At 40.8% G+C, this 17835-nt stretch overlaps 1 protein-coding gene across 5 annotated transcripts in view; it reads right to left on the bottom strand.

Moving 5' to 3' along the window:
* Positions 1-522: 522 nt before the first annotated feature.
* The window catches only part of ARPP21 (cAMP regulated phosphoprotein 21), a 99892-nt gene continuing 82579 nt past the window's right edge, over positions 523-17835 (bottom strand). For all 5 annotated transcript variants that reach the window (XM_088521353.1, XM_088521354.1, XM_088521355.1 and 2 more), the window contains 2 exons: positions 2474-2625; positions 523-1336 (listed from right to left, as the gene is read on the bottom strand). In XM_088521353.1, coding sequence (XP_088377479.1) covers positions 1079-1336; positions 2474-2625 — 410 coding nt within the window. In that variant the 3' untranslated portion in view covers positions 523-1078. The remainder of the gene's footprint in view (positions 1337-2473; positions 2626-17835) is intronic.

Below are 17835 nucleotides of genomic sequence, written 5' to 3'. Positions count from 1 at the left end.
GCAAATATAACTCCCTGTTACTTTACTGCGATGGACCAGATTTTTGGACTGTTATCCTTGCATTGTGAAAGGGTTTCACAGCTGGAGTGGCAATAATTAGGTAGAGTGATCTGCACAGATCAAGAGCATTGCTGCGTATTGTGGCTACTGCACCAATCCTGATGTTGCAGCAAGAGGCTGTGCTGTCACTAGACAGCTATATGTGTGTTACATTCAGCTGTAGCACAACCTCTTCAACAGGTTTTAGTCAGTAGAGGGTTTTAGCTGTGGTCAATTGCATTGGGAACCTTAGTGGACCGAGATACCAGAAAAGCAGAAACTTGGTTTGAAATCACTAAGCTCTTTCAGACTATCTACTTTAATGTGGCCTTAGCTGTCTTGGCCATGCCAAGGCTCCAGTATGTCTTCACTAAACTCCTACAAACCCATAAGGGTTTAACTTACCCCTTAGCTTGACCTGAAACAAGACATTGCATAACCAATGGGAAATTCACTGAAAAACAAGAGAGGAGACCAAGCAGGTGGTAGAAACATGACCTTTCTCCATGAGGTCAAATAGCTTTATTGTGATTAAACACTACAATACAGTATATATCCATAAAAAAACTCTATAGTGTATATAAATTATTCCTTCCATTCAGTAATTCTTTTTTTTTTGTTTCTGTTTTTTAATTTCCATTACAGCTTTGGTACAATGTGAATTTATTATATTTTTAAATACTTTTAGCTTCACAAACTCAACACAAAGTACAAAACTAATCCGAATCAGGGATATTACAATCTACACAGTGGTGTTCAGTGGTAGGAAAAAATCTTACCTCAATGAATTCATGTCACTAGCTAAGCTATAAAGGCATACCTAGCAGACATGACAAAAATATGCACCATTAACCAGCAAACATTTTTTCAAAATTAACTTTATTTTTTACAGGTTTTTCCAGCAGCAAATCACTTGAGCATAGTCAGTACTTATGTCCTCAACTGTTTATCCTGTTGTGTTCCACTTCCTTTGAAGGCCATGAGTTATTTGTCAGATAATGCACCGCTATCCTCTGTATATCCACACTAAGCCACAGTGTCAATACTTGACCTGCCACCCTGCATTGTTAATGCTTGCACAGTTTGTCCTGCAGCTGGCAGAAATAACTGGAACGTTATTGGAGGGGCAGTGTGGGGCAAGCAACCGTAGGTTGTTCTGTGGGGCAGGAGGTATGACATTACAGTAAACAGGCATTCCAGTGGCTGTAAGTGTTCCTTGACCTGATTGATTAGGTAGCATGATTGGTTGTTGATATGATTGTTGTGGCAATCCTTGAGAACCCTGGGTCATTGGCACCTGGACAAGATACAGAAACATGAAAAAAAATAGTAAAGAAACTGATTTTTTCTACTGCCTGCACTTAAGACATGCTCTGCCACAACAGACATGTTCTGCCAAGATGTGTCACTTTCTGCTACTCAGAACTCTTCTCATCCACAGCATAAACTTTCAGTAACAGATGGGTTAAGGAGAAATCACTGCACTCCTGGGTCTATTAAGCAGCTCTGTCATGATCTAGCAGAATGTGAATTTCCAGGATCAGTGCAGACAGAAGACTCATCCCTGGTACATCTAGGCCATTTAAAAGGTCTAAGTCTTTAGCCTGATCATTAACCTTTAAAACACATTTTCAGCATAGTAATTTTGAAAACTCAAGGGACTAATTTTACCCACAAGCAATTCCCCCCATTCCCATCAGGGTTGCTACAGTGTTTTTAGAGAAGTCAGGGGAAATGATGACAGGCTGCTCAATCGGTGCATTCTATTAAAATGAATTAGAAGTCATTTAGTTTCTTAGCTTTCCAGTGGGATCACTAGAAACATATGCATAGGCCACCTCGCAGGTTCTTGTCATATCTCACAGGAGCCTAGTATAAAGTCAGTAAGATAAAGAAATCTAGCTGACTTATGATTTGGTAAAAATCAAGTTATCTCCTTCCCTCTCCTCGAAATTCAATAAGCATAAATCTGTCTGACTACAGTTTGTTTTTAGTGCACATGGTCAGCCCTTCTCTCTTAAGACACTGGCAAGAGTCTGCATGGTCAAGAAATGTATAACTGAATCAGGCAAAGCTCTCAGCTTCATTACAGAGAAAAATACTGCAATAACAAAGAAATGAATAATATCCTGCCTCTCATTTTTTTTTTTTTTTACTTCACAGGGGGAAGTATAATTTCTTCATGCCTTGCAGAGTTTTACTCACACTGCGGGCATTAATAAATAGTTCATGTAATGTATTCCCTATTCAGATTCAAAATTGGGAACACTAAGAATATGCAAACAGGAAGCAGACGAACCCATTTGACTTATAAGGGTACTTATGAGGAGGCCTCCTACTGTGTATTGTCATCAGGAAGTAGCAAAGACCATTCTGTGATATGAGAACTTAATTTAATTAGACATTTTCTGAGAAAAGCACCACTTCCACGTACCTGATAAGACGACATGGCTGGATACTGCACCATCATGCCTTGCACCTGATTTCCCTGTTGATTGTTCATCAGGCTCTGGCTTTGGGGAGGCTGCTGCATTCCCATGAGACCCTGGAACCCCTGCTGCTGATTAGGCAAGACAGGCTGGTAACCTGGAAGAAGAAAGTCATTGGAAATAAGCTGCGATTTAGAGGGCCAAAATTAAAACTGTTCTAAACTAACAGCAAGCAAGCTGCATTAGTTAAAAATCCATTCTAGTTCTAGAGAAGCATTCTAGAAATAAACATCAAAAAAAAAATCAAATATGTCATGAGTTGGCAGTTCTGCTCCATGCTAGAGTCAACCTTGAGGGACACTTGACTGTGGTAAATGACATACAGCCCTGAATAGATTGAGTGTGCTAGTGACTTCTGGCTATTGCCTCAGAGGCAAAACTCCCACCAGCTTCAATTACAGCAATATCTAGCCTTTACGACCTAATCTGTCAGTTTACTTGCTTGGCTTCAAAATTATACTTTAGAGAGCATTTCTCTCTTACCTTATGATGCAGCTCTCTAGCCAGGTATATGCACAGCATGTTTTATTTACTCAAGAAAAACACATGTATACACTTTGGCTCTTCCTTGTAAGGTTATGATTACAGCGTGTTAAGGGTCACGTTCTGTCCTACTTGTTTGCTGATTGAGAAAAGAGGAAAATCATAACCTAGGGAGTATCTGGTCTGCCAATAAAGCAGAGAGGGAAAATTCATGTTTCTGTTTCAGCCAACTATCAGGTCTGCATTCAAAGTCACCACAACACTGCAAGTTTTCTGCTGGGACTGCTCCTGTAGTCCTGTAGTGAGAAATGGGCGAAGTTTGGATGATCTGGAGTGCAAAGCTGCTAATGAAGCAGAAGCATGGAAGGGAAATAAAATGTGAGCAGCATGCTGTTTGACAGCAATATAATCCAGCCTGAGAAAGAGCCTTGCTGGACAGAAAGGGGCTGGCTGGGTGAAGCTAATAATTAAAAGTGAAGGACTTTGCAGAAAAAGTGGGATAGGAAAGAAAGAACAGAAAGATCCTGTCTGTCCTTGAAAAATGCAGGCAGCCACAGTCATTATAAATCTATGAATATTTTCTCCTTAAGACATTCCTTGGCCTCTAGCGTTCCTTTTTTTTTTAAACATTCAGTTATGCACTGCACTATTAGCTCTGTAATGATGTTCTCAGAATAAGCATATTTCAGGCAAAGAAGAATTATCAGATGGAACAACACTGTGTGTCATGTCTTCTCAATTCATATTCATAAATACAAGTATATGGTTCAATATACTCCACAAACTGGAATCACCACCTGGGTATTTCTTCATTATGTAAAAAAAATGAAGTAAGCAATGTCTCTGTTTGTAAGCAATGTCTCTGTTTTTGCCAGTCTACCGTGAACTGATAACTTTCCCTTAAATTCTTTTCTGATGTAAGAGAAATGTAGGCTCAGATCAATTTTTTGGTATTAAAGACGCCTTTTCCACAGCTATGAGATTACTGTCTCCTGTCAACTGAACCAAATTAAAAAAATAATTCCATGAGTTATTAACTTGCCTAGGATGTAGCATCAAACATCTCCCAAATGCACCAGATTATTATACATTCAAATATGTTCTTTTCCTAAGCACAAACACACTGTCAGCATATTTTTAGTCACAAAAATTACCAACATCAAAAGTGCTGTAACTGAGTTTACAGGAGGTAATAACAGCAATAATAAAATTTGCAGTCCTCTCTGTATACCAATTATAGGGGAGGGGGAAAGAAGAGGGAGAAAGGACCTATTCTGGCATTTGCAAGACTGAAAGTCTAAGCAGAGCGGAGTCAAATAAAACTGGAAGCAACAACAGACAGTTCATTCCACGGGGGTCAAGAGGAGGGAAGCCCTTCTCTCATCTCTCATAAATTTAACTGCATGACCATTGTTTTAACCAGACTATTGCTCATATTCTGCTGTATGTTTGAACACACAGGTGTTTCTTCACCTCAGCTGTGTGCTGCATATTCACCAATATGATGAATTTGTTGCCTGCTACAGACATGCAATACAAGCTGAAATTAAAAATGTCTGGGGACCTGTGCTTATGCTGAACATAGAGGCACCATCTCACTGGGCTTTATGATAACATGTAGCCCCTGATCTGTCAAAACTAATTAATGAAATGTTCCTCTATATTACCAAATATATACTGCTTAGTACACAGTACAACCCCTCTACATTTTGGCTGAAGGATTGTAGAAAAGTGGAAGAGTTAAGAGCTCAGGTCCACTGAACTATGTGCTATTGTTTTAATGATCTTATTGCTCTTCAAGGACTTACACAATTTCTCCTGTCCATGACGTACATGAATCTCTTCACTCCTATCCCAACATGCACAGTCCTGCTACCCACTAGGAGATGAAAGCAAACCTCTTTTTCTGCTTTCTCTGTGAGCTCTTTACAATGCCCTGAAGGATCTCACAGAAGAGCTTCAGTACGAGCAGAAAAGCACTTCAGACATGCTAACAAACATCTAATATTATTAGATGAGAACAAAGATATATAATAGATAAACATCATCTCATGGCCTCCTGAATCTTCTCTTCCTTTAAGGGAAACTAAGTCATTTTTCTGGCCTAGAGGATGGTACTGTGGTGTCTTGACCACTAGCTCCTTTGACTTGACTGTGGAAATTGGGATGCTTAAAAAGACTCCTGTGATCTCCTTGCAGAGATGCTGGCAGTCTCTGTCTCCCATTCCTGGTCTTTCTTATGAGTAGCATCCTTTGGACTGTAACGGATGTCCCTCCTACCACAGAATACAAGCAGAGCACTGACGTTCAAGTTCAAAACCAAGCTTCCCTTTAGAAGGGCTCTAACTCAAAGGAAGCCACTTCTCCTTACCTGATGGGAAAGTTGGACCCCTTAGCATGTTAAATATATGCAGAAAGAGGCAAAATCCTCCCCCCCACCCTGATTTGCGTACCCCCAAGGTACACAAATATACTTCAATTGAGCAGAGGGGCTACGGAGTATTAAAAATATGAATTCCTTTATCCACAATAGGATCTGTAAGCAAGAGGAAAATGCTGTGGAAAAAGAAATAAAGCTTATCTCTGTTATTCTAGTGGGCTGCTGCTTTAGCACAAAAGCAGGGGGAAAGAATGGCACACTATGAGGCCATCCATTTGTACAAGAGGTTGTTAATATCAGAAACTGGTCTGAATTTTCTATTTTAGCAAGCCAAAGTGTGCAACTCTAACTTTATGTTCCACATAACATTTGAAAGAGATCTTTATTTACTGTGTGTTGATGTCCTCATACAGTATGTTTTGCACACTGGACAGAAAAAGAATGGAGAGAGAACTGAAATTCTATGTAACTGAGAGCCTTAATATATCAATCTTTCAGCAAAGCTCATGGCACTGTATCATTCTAGTTATCTTTACTATATACCTTAACTATATAGTTTTATTTATTTATTTATTTAAAAGAAGACAGGCTATCAAGAGATTGCTACTCCTCCAAAGCTATTTACTTTGTACACACACAGCAGTTTCAATCCTGAATTCAGCTTTGCCATGCTGTTAGCATGCTATTTATTTTTTCGATGAAATGAAAATAACAGTGTTCTGAGGAGGCCTGGGAACTGTGCAATGCATGAAAAGCCATGCATCACTGGACAGCGACGGGTATTTTGGAGCCACCCAGGTATCAGGAAATCCGTGGAAACAGGAAGTTGCACCATGCTTTCTGCAGAAATAATTTTCTTTGTACTTGCCCTTTTGCTCATTAGCTTTCATACTACATAAAGTGTAATCCTTAAAAGCCTCTTTACTGCCCCCTGAGAACATACATACGTGGGTTATGTTCTAATGGCAGTACACATCAGATGAACCGTCCTATTACTGCAAGCTCCAGGGCCTCTTTACTGCAATTATATCATCCTGCTCTATGTTATCTCTGCTACAAAGGAGGATTTTTTTAAATCAGGGCAAACATAAGAGACATTGTTAAACAACCAGAGGAACATATCGTGCACAGAATTTCAATGAATGCCTCAGAGGAAAAATGAGCCTTGCATTGCAGGCTAAATGGAAGAGGCCGTTGTATTATCAAGGTAATTCTCTGAACCTTTATAGCCTGTATTGCCATGCTGACAGTCAGCTAACTTAAACATCCCTGAGGGAGAAAGACTACATGAAAGACCCATAAATGTTTAAATTTCTTAATGAGGCTATGGAGCTTAAAAGATAAAATGCAATGGTCTCCCACTTCTGCCAGGAACGTCACCCACAGCTCTAACTAAAGCCTGTTTGGTGCTCTGCTGGCCTCAGCATACACCCTTCATGAACTGCACATCCGAGTTTGGAGGGGCCATTTCATTTCTGATCTTAAATTTGAGATATACGGTAGCAAGACAGCTTTGTAATATCTGCATCAGCACTCTGGCTAAAGAATAATCAGAACTTTGGATAAAGAAAATTTTGCTTGGCAGGTGTCCCCTAGACTGGAAATCTTGCTGTACTCTCACCAGTTGACCTTTAAGGGCCTTTTTCATGTAACCCTATTCAATGTAACTGCACAAATTCAGAGCAGTTCTGGTGTGAAATGATTTGAAGGCTCCGCTGTGCCCTTCTGGCAGCACTCAGTTTAGCGCTGTGACAAATCTTCAGTGCAGCAGCAAACCTGGGAGAGGACCAAAGCGCAGGTATTTCAGTAATGTGCCGCAACAGCCGAGACAAGGCAAGCCCAGGAGGGATCTGAAGGGGAAACCTCACTGGGGCAAGATGGGCTGGTGCAACGCTGCACAGGCCTGGCCAGCGCGGCATCCCCATCCGCAGCAAGGGATCCAGCTGGTCCTGAAGGACCTACGCTCCTCCCTGTGGTGCTGGCTCATCCCTGGTGGGGAATGGCTCAGCACCCCACTGCAAGCACCACCAGCAATGTCAGAAAAGGGTGAATAGGAGTGAGTGAAAATGGTCACTCCTAGCAGAGGAGAATTCATTCATGTTTACAAAAGACTCCGGTAAAACTGGAAGGGTGTAGAAGAGAGAGCTACAAAATGACACCAGAAAGTGTATCTCTTTTTGAGAGACCTAACGAGCTAACTCTGCTTTATTTATTCAAAAGGAAAAGAGATATTTGCTGGAAGACAGCTCTTGAACAGAGTGTAAAAAGGTGCAATAAAATTACATGGTTGGGAGATAAACTTAGAAATGTTGAGATTAGAAAAAAGGCATGAAGCTTTAACAAGGCCTGTAATTAACGGGGCAATTTGTCTAGAGAGGAAGCATATTTGCTATCACTTGAAATCTTTAAAACAAAAATGGCTAACTTGCTAAAGATATTCACTAATTTATTAAGACATTCTGTGAATAAAGATATGATTGGAATATACTATATGTCCAGTAGTATTCAGAGCATTAAATTAGATGATCAAAATCATCCTTTTCGGACTTGAAATGTTTATGAAAATGTTATAACCAGTTAGCTCTTAATATTTTTTCTATTCTCCAATTAAAAGGATTAACCTTTGTGTGTGCATCCCAGGCTCCTCTGCTCTGTCTCGCCTTCCCTGGATCACACACTGGCATTGGGACAGGCTTTACTCCACAAGCAGAGAACTCACTCATGCACGGTGGTTATCTGTGGGCTATTTCTGGCCTATTCGAGTTCACCTTGTTCTACTCAAGGACTGTTCAGTAGATTTGGCAGGTTGAAGAATCTGATCAGTATCATTTCCCACAATTTGGTCAAGATTGTTTTTTCCTTTACTTTCTAAAATGAAGTATGGGTAAGGTATGAAAGTGACTGGATATGCTCTTTGCTCTGTTATCCCAGAAACTCAGCTCCACGGAGAGGGATTTGGGAGTCCTGGTTGACAACAAGTTACCCATGAGGCAGCAATGTGCCGTCGTGACCAAGAAGGCCAATGGGATCCTGGCTGCATCAGGAGGAGCGTTGCCAGCAGGTCGAGGGAGGGGATCCTGCCCCTCTGCTCAGCTCTGGTGAGGCTGCACCTGGAGTATTGGGGGCAGTTCTGGGCTCCCCAGTACAAGAGGGATGTGGAGCTTCTAGAGAGGGTCCAGCGTAGAGCCACAAAGATGATTAAGGGACTGGAGTACCTATCGTATGAGGAAAGACTAAGCAAGCTGGGCCTGTTTAGCCTGGAGAAGATAAGGCTGAGAGGAGATTTGATCAACATGTTCAAGTACCTGAAGGGTGATTGTAGGGAGGATGGGGCCAGGCTCTTCTCTGTGGTGGCCGGTGACAGGACAAGGGGTAACGGGTGTAAGTTGAAACACAGGAAGTTCCATCTCCATGTGAGGAAGAACTTCTTTCCTGTGAGTGTGACAGAGCACTAAAACAGGCTGCCCAGAGAGGTTGTGGAGTCTCCTTCTCTGGAGATCTTCCAAACCCGCCTGGATGCCACCCTGTGCCACATGCTCTAGGTGTCCCTGCTGGAGCAGGGGGGTTGGACTAGATGAGCTCTAGATGTCCCTTCCAACCTCAACCGTTCTGTGATTCTGAAACTCATAATTCATGGTGTAAGTTACTAATTAGAGAAGACAAAATGTCATTGTAAAGCTACAGTTTAGCGATGCACATATCATCAATAAATTTGGTGAAGTTTTTGGCAACTCACTTATTTGCCAAAAGCTCTGAGTTGGTCCATCCGAAAGTACTGGCAAAACTGGAAGGAAGAAAAAAAATGAAGCAAGCAATTTGGAAAGATCAAACACTTTGTCTTGACAAAAAAAAAACTTTCTGATTCTCAAACAACGCTTAAATGCTATCCATAAAACAGTAAAGAAAGTAAAGTTGGGGAGATGGGCTCTGCTCTCCACTGACTTGTTTTTTGGACAGTCAGCCAAGCTGTGGGAGGCCCATACTGAAATCCCTTCCCAACGAAACTGAGAACAGGCATTTGAGGGAAGCAATCTCTACCAGTCAGAACAAGCTCCTCTGTACGGCAGGGGTCTGCCAGTCCCTGCTGCTGAAGCTCTTCCATCTTGTATGAGATACTGCAGTATTTCTGACTGGAATTGCAACCAGATGTTCCACCTCCTACAGGAACATCATCTTTAGTTGGCCAGATTCACCACAAATGATAGACTCAAAGTCTCATATAAAACACAGCTATAAAATTAAGCTGATTTTGACTTCAGCCTCACTCCTAAATGTCTGCAGTTTGGAAGACTCCCACAGCAGACACGCTCATTAATGTCTCCCTGCTAGCGTGTCATTTTCAGTATGAGTCTGAAGGCTTAAGCTGCATTTTGTGCAGCTGGAATCCAAAACACTTTGTAAAAAAATTTGTAGTTTACACTTAGATCTAAAACCCAAGACATGCTGTAAACCAAACCTACCGCAGTTGATCAATCAACTCCTACTGTGTCTGCTTTCTCTCGGCAATGCACTTAAAAATGTCTTGATCTACTAAGATATTTGTCTTTATGTTCAACTTGAAGATACCATGGATAATTTATGGATGTAAACTAGGTATCATGTGAGCTGGAGGGACAAATACATAATAGTTTAATGCTAGAAATCTGTCCACTTCCCCTCAAAACATACCAACATGCAATTGTTTTATCAAGTTTGCATCCACACGCTCAAAGAAAAAAAACCCAAGAACATCTATGCAACCAGTATAGGGGTCTGAACAAGCACTAGACAACTGAGAGGTGCAATATGACTCACAACGCAGAAAATAGCACATGACCCAATAAATAGAGCAGCATGCAGACTCCTGCCTCCATACCACCCTCTGTAGTCCACAGGCACCGAATCTCAGTACCATCAGAAGCCTTTTCAAGTAAGTGACTTAAAGTTAGACCTCGTTCATTAAAGGTACCACTCAGTCTAAAAGCAAATCCCACCCCAGCAGTATAGCCAGCAGGAAAAAGCATGGGGTATGCTATTTTGTTTTCAAAACTTAAACTAATGACAGCAATTCTTCCACGATGTGTGAGATCAAAACTTTTTTTTAGCTAACAGCACTCCAGTTACAGTCACTGAAAACACAAGACACTGTAAATATTCCTAAACTGATTACAACGACAGAGACTTGAACAGTTCTCCACAAAGCTGCGGTTATAAGACAGCAGGATTTTAAATTTGGATTTTCAATACCCATTTACTGCCAGAATCTTAGTTCCCTGCTTCCTTAAATTACCCTTAGCTTGCTAAGGGCACATTTATGTCTCCTGAATCTGGTAACAGACCCACAGAGAAATAACTGTATCCACCTGCACTGGGGAACTCAGCAAGATTTTGCATTAGAGAGATACAAGCTGGTAAGATTTATTATTACAAGGAAATGAAGAAATATATTGATTAGAAGAAATCTTGTCCACTTCCCCCCGCCCCTTTTTCTCTGGCTTACAGAACTCTTTATGCCACAAAATCAATAGCACAAAAGATGGTATTAAAACTCTCCCGGCTTCAGAAGAAGGAATAATCAAATTTTGAAACAGGCTGAAATTTTGCATTACTTGAAAGCAACTAATTTGTTAAATTTGGTAAAAACTGGTGCTGAAAAAGCAAGATACAAAACAAAATGTTTTGTTGGTAACCACTCTGAGATCCCCACTACGTCTAGTTAGGCCCAGTTGTTTGCACAAGATCTAGCTGAAATGCCCCATTGGTTTTAGTCCTCCTCAAACAGCTGTGTAAAATCCAGTTTTTACCTGTTTCACCATCTCAGAGACTGGAAGAGGCTGAAGCACAGAGCATTCGAGGAATGGTTTCACATGCTGCTCTAGAGAAAACAGGGGACTCTACTGCTAACGAAAGGGAAAAACAAGAGGATAACACAACCCCAATAGCTAAGCAAGCCCTCACCATTCAAAAGACTTGCAGGATCAGGGCCTCACAGATCTATTTCTAGACATGCTTGTCCTATATAAACTGGAGTAAGTTACTTTTGTACAAGAGCTTAACAGTGCTTTGTGCACAGGCTTTTCTCCAGTAACAGCATAAAATAAATTGCTTCCTCTTCATGGTAGAAAGCCCCTTGTTATGTTTAGATTATGCCAATAAGAAATGATGAAATTAACTTTTTTTTTTTTTTTTTTTTTTTTTTTGCTGTCTGTTCCAGATTCCAAGTGCTGGACACAAGGAATAGCATGATTTAAAAAATACACGGATATGGCTGTGGTGGGGATTGTTTTTAGGAAGACCTTTCCACCGTATTTACACCCTCATCATCAAAACAACTACCTTTACGACAAACAAGCAGAATCTTGGGTAGAATGAAAGCAGTTTTATGAATCACTTCAAAATGCATATCCTCACATTCATTTATTTGTCCAAACCTTAGAAGAGTTGTTTTAAAACTCAGTGACCTCACTACCAAGTAAAAAAGCCCAGACAATTAAGAGGTATGATTAAATACTTTCATTACATACCTAATAAAATCACATACTGTAACATCTTCTGAGACTAAAATTTTAATTAAGACAGGCTGGCATTTTGGCTTCTCCTCCCACTATGTTTCAAGGGAACAGCAAGTAAGGTCAAACAAAAAGCTTATGTGATAAAATTGCATGAGAGCACTCCTCAGAGACCTGGCATTATTAACAAGAACATGAAGAAGGGCACAGTTGAACAGTTCAAAGATAAATGATTGCATTTAGTTTACTTTTTGCTATCAACAGGAAAACCTGAGCTGTTATTTGACAAGAAATAACATATAAATAGGCATCAAAAGTGGCATGAATGGCTACAAACATAGGAGAGATTCAAGGCTAGAGAAACATTCTTCAGTTTGAAATCTGTGTTTATTCTATTATTTTTCTACACAAATGACTTCCAAATGATAGCGGCAGTTTTAAGAACAACTTGCTATTGGTAAATAGCCTGATGCCAAAAACAAACTTCTTGCTGAGAACCTAAAACCGCATTATTACGGGGGACTTTAGTCACTTATTTCATCCTGCTTTTAAATATACTTTTATTTTATGCTTTGAAAACATCTAGCTCTGCTTCTGCTCTTCAAAACCTTTTACAAAAAAATTATTTACTCTTCTGTTTGAAGATAAATCTGAAGATAAGGGGGCACCTCTTATAGACAGGGATATGTAACTCAAAGCTTCTGTATGGTTCAGAAAAGAAAATCCTATTTTTAAGACAAAATCCCTTTATCTCACTACAGTAAAAATACAGAGGGAACAGCCAGCTGCAAGCAAAAATAATTGCAACACAATAATGCAGGGTTCCATTATAGCAGTATAATTCTGGTAAAGCAACTGATCCAGGATCTTGGCGCTTTCCCAGAGCCTGGAGCCTGACTCAAATGCATTAACTCAGACAAAGTGTGTGCAGCTGTTTTGGTAATCTGAAGCTTCGGAATTTTATTGGAGACAAAAAAGGTCACTCATCCAGCAAATGACACAGGTGATATATAGAGTGAAGGGGAAGGTATTTTATGCTTTTGAACTAAGGTAATCCATGCAGTCATGTGAAGGGGCTCCACAGCTTGGAGAAGACGGACTTTGAAAGAGTTTGCCTTGGCTAGCATGATGATGAAGGGCTGAAGCTGGAGGGAACAGGCAACGTGGCTGCCCAAAGCAGCTGAGGCGCCTGCACGGAGGTTGCTGACAGACCTAGAAAGCGTTGAGGGGACCTAGAGAGGTGTGAAGCCTTCTGGTGCCCACTTAGCTGAGCTATTGACTGCCCGGCACTACAGCCCTGCAAGCAGTTCCAGGGACAACAGTGAGGTCTGAACAGTTGCTAGAGAAAAGCCAAAAATAATTCATCTGCTCTCAGTTCCTATATGTTAATCCTGCTGACATTAATGGGAATTAACACTGACTCATGAGCAGGCTAGGAGATCGTTCTGGATAATTTTGGATTGCTCTTAAGAAAGCTTTACTGCTTAAAGACCACCCTAGATGCAAATCTAGTCATAGCCCTTTGCTATAACTCTGGCTTGTAATCTGCTGCACTTTTTCTGGGATTTTTGAGCCGCTAAAGCACAACTAAAACCTGATGTTTTAAAAGCCCATTACTGTCCATACTAAGATTGCTCTGGCATATGACATGCTTTAGATCTTGCTTCATATTGAAGAGTGGTACCTAGAGAGATGCCCTTTCCAGCAAAACATTTGAGGTCTCCATTTAGAATGACTGCACATTATATGCAGGATTTTCTTCTAAATCAGAGACATACTGTTCACGTATTCTTGCTAGAAAACTGAACTTTGTTTAAATCCAAGATTCACAGTGAATTGCTAAGAAAAGAAGCATATGATTAACTATTACTACTATTTTAAGCAGAGAAAAGAAAAAAGAAGAGCAGAGCAGAGCTCATGCCTTTGCACTTTTTTCATCTCTCTAGCTAAAAGACTATGCTTTGCAGAATTGAAAAATGTGATCTTTATTACAAATGTATTCATTTTCACATATTAATATTTCCATCCTATGAAACAGTAACTTGCTTTCCTTAAAGGAAAAAAGATCAATACTGTATCCAATACAAACTTAAACTCAGCATAAATGCAAACTCTCATAAAAATTAGCACAGATTTAAACTCTATTTAATCTCTGTGTATGTTTACATATATATCTGTATCACTGGAAACGTGTATCAGCTAAAATGCATATTCTGGAAAAGAAAAATTAAATAGTAGTCCATTTGTTCCAAATACTGAGATCTGTATAACCACTTGCTTTAAAGCAAAGCACAAAGTAGACTAAGGCTTTTTGTACTTACAGGAGAAGGCATGTACTGCTAGCTAATTTAACTCATCAGGTGAACAATACCCAGTGTAATACTCACTATGTAGGTGTGTGGCTGCTTGTACCCTCTTGTTCCATGGGATAATAATGATCTGCAACTGCCTATCCATTATTTTATTTATCAAATCCTTAAGAACTGTGCACAATGGGACGGTTATCTAATTGAACAAAATTAGATGCCAAAAAAGAACAAACACAAAAACAGCAGGACAAGATTTGAAAAAAGACAATATATCCACACAATCTGCAAGCCCACAGGTTCACTGAATTTTCGTAGGTTAATCTTTGCACTAAAACAGTTTGTTCTCCTAGATTGTTCCCAAATAAAGTAAGAGCAGTTTTGAGCAAACAAACTGTTGATCTGCCATGTGTTAAACTACAACTTTCTCCCCGTATTGCAGAAACACCTATAAGCACAAGCTAAGAATAAACCTCTAGCATGCCAGCTACAGTACAAACTTCTACGAATAGCAGCAGTCTCTCCAGTGAATATTGTGTATTCTTAAATAGGCAAGATGGCTGGAGACTGAAAAATGGGTGCCTAGAAGTAGTAACTTTCCCAGAGAGGAAAGAGCAAGCTTCAGGCAGATCTGCAGAAAGCTCATCCTTGGAAAATGGACCAGAAGTCTGTGCTCATGCTCCCAGCCACCTCCTGAGCAGGGATCGCTCCGACAGCCAGCTCTCACCAACACCATCGCATCAGTGACTGTCCATATGCTCCCCCTGCTTCTCTCACTCTCCATGCTCCCAGGCAGTTTCATTTACAGTCTCCTGCCCACATCCTACAAACTGGAGGAAGTCTGCAGGGTGCTGATGATGCAGGGGTCACTGCGCTGTGTTGCATTTTATTGAGAGCACAACTGTGTAAATGATCGCTAACATTATAAATTCTCACTAATGGCATCTGCTTTCCACCCTTGCAAGGGGGGCTTTGTTTTGCAGCTGAGCCTCAAGGGGAAGTTTCACAAATGAGACACCAAGTGAAATGCCATCTGCAGCAAAAGCACTGCCACTGCCTGGTGGCTCTCCTTCTCCCCGAGCCTTCTGTGTACATGTATAGGTTAACACACCAAATCACTGAGCATGAGGACTTGTATTTATTTACCTATAACATAAGGGCACAGCAACTTATGAGCTGCATCCCCCAGCTAGATGCAGACACACGGATGACACTGAAGCCAACAGGACTTTGAAGGAGCATATGTCTGCCCATATGGGCATGAGAGCAGAATCTCATCTCTTTGGAGCTTACCAGTGCAGAACACAATCCAAAGACTACTGAAGCCAGCAATCAACTTTAACTGGCTTTGCACCATACCAGAGCACTCACCTGCAACGTGGTGATTACTCTGGCCCTGGGACAGCAGAGCCCTTAAGCATTTGCTTAACTGCAAGCATATGAGCAGGTGATTTCTGAGCAATGATTTATGGGCTTGAGAACACTTCTGGACTGAGGCCAGAGAACTCAGCACCTTGAAGAGTGAAGTCTCCAGTGGGTAAGATTCTGACACACTGCTTCATATCGTAACAATAACATCCTTTAAAAGCTACAGAGACTTCATGGGGAGGTATTAATTAACCTAAGGAAAACAAGGCCCCACTCCAATAAAATTCAGCTCCGAAACATCTGAATGCAAATCCTTCCTTAAATTGCCTTTTGTGCATCCCCTGCTTAAACCACAATCTGGAGAGTGGGGCATGGTGGGGGAAAAGGAACTGAGCATGGATACACATACAGCTCCATGCACACACACATGTATACATATATATACAGACATATATGAAAGAGCCAGTAAAATAAGCACTGGCTATGTACCAAGAGATCCTGGCAAATAATAAAACAAACTGCCACCAGAGAAGAGTCTAACTTCACTTGCATAGCACAAGTTTGATTTAAATATATATCTAAAATCAAATGAACTGTCACTAGGCAATTTGAAGTTTTTCATTAATCTGCCGGTTTACCATTTTCCGAGAAAAAAAAATCTAATTTTGGAAGAGCCCTTTTTTTTTTTTTTTTTTTTAATTGGCCAAGGATTCTGCAAAATCACTTATTTACACAGTTCTTCAAACTCCTTTGAAAAATTAGGAAGCTAAATCCAAGTTTTCCAGAGGAATACTGCATCTGCAGAACATGCCCATCAGTAAATCGCAGGCAAGTATATTGCATTGGGTAGGCAGAATAACATGAATAGCACAATAAAAATGAAAAGAGTGGTGGGGGGCAACTTTCATAGTGGATGTGATCCACTTTGTCCTTTATAAAGTGGGTTTAGTGGCCCTTTTGCTTTCTGGACTTGAGCAAGTCTGGAGTCAGGTCTGTAGGCAACAGATGTCAAAATGTTCAGCCAGGACACGGCTGAATGCAGGACCCTGGAAAAGTTCTCTTTGCCCTTGCTAGCCCTCAGCTTTCCCTGCAGAGCACCTTAGTCAGCTGGAATACTGCTGCTGTATTCAGCAGGAGTCTGAATACAAAAGGACGTTTGGGTTAACCCATCCAGGGCAACAGCTTGAGAAGGCTGATCTGCCAAGCACAAGCGTCTTATTTGCTCTGGGAAACCCATAGTATTTCAGCTGACCCCTCTATTTCCTCCCAGGCATCTGGAATTATGCAACTGTAAATGAAGAATTGACTTTTATTAGCAAAACCAGGAAATGTAACACAATTTAAATAGAGAAAAAGATGTATTTGTAAGGAATTTGCTGTATCTGCTGTAGGCCTAGCCAGGGGATGCCTGCTCTCAGAAAGCACTGGGCAGAGCTGCCATGGAGCGTTCACCCCCTAGTGAAGCACCATCTACAGCCTTCATGGCAACAGGCATTTGCAAGGTCTGAAAACATCAACACTAAACGTTCAGAACTATGGAAATTGCACAGTAAAGACCATAAACATATTGGGTCTTAAATAGCATAAATATTCAAAGTCCTGTGTGGTCATGTGGTCAAGGTAGATTTCTGAAGCAGTAGCATAACTTTTTCCTCGCATTCATCATAAATATTGGTAACATTTTGCTGGCCTGGGACATGGCACATCCTGAGTACATGACTTTTCTTTTTTTGTTTTTTGTTTTGTATTAAGTTTCCTCATCTGTATAATAAGGTTTGGATGAAGGACTTCAAGTACTAGATTTCAGAAAGTCTCTTGAAAAGTGTGATATATAAAAACAGACATATACATATATATATGCGTGTGTACGTTTGATAAAATCCAATGGAAAAAAAAAAACTCCAAGATCATATATGAAGGGATACATGAATTCACAAAGAACTGCACGTAGTGCTTTGCAAAATTGGACAAAGAACCCTACTTTGACCCAAAAGGGGTGCCAGCACCTGCCAGGGTAGGTTTGAATTTGCAGGCTCTGGAGGCAGGAAGGATTGCGAACGCTCAGGACCAGCAAATCTACAGTAATGCGCACTTTGAAATGAACCTGGAAGGCCATAAAAGGCCTTGCAATGCTCACCAAGAGGTAACTGACAGGTTCAGCTGTCGCAGGAGACAAGTCTCTTGTGGGAACAGGGGATACTTCCAAATATCCTCCATCCTTTGCTGTTCTGGGCCCTGGTCGGTCCTGCAAAATGATCTCTGCATGCGGAGAGGAATACCCG

Source organism: Tinamus guttatus, unplaced genomic scaffold (assembly GCF_059628265.1).
Source record: "Tinamus guttatus ecotype Peru unplaced genomic scaffold, ASM5962826v1 Tinamus_guttatus_pri_ptg000119l, whole genome shotgun sequence".
Lineage (NCBI taxonomy): Eukaryota > Metazoa > Chordata > Aves > Tinamiformes > Tinamidae > Tinamus > Tinamus guttatus.
Note: the sequence above shows the minus strand (reverse complement) of the source record. Positions and strands in the feature narration are given on the sequence as shown.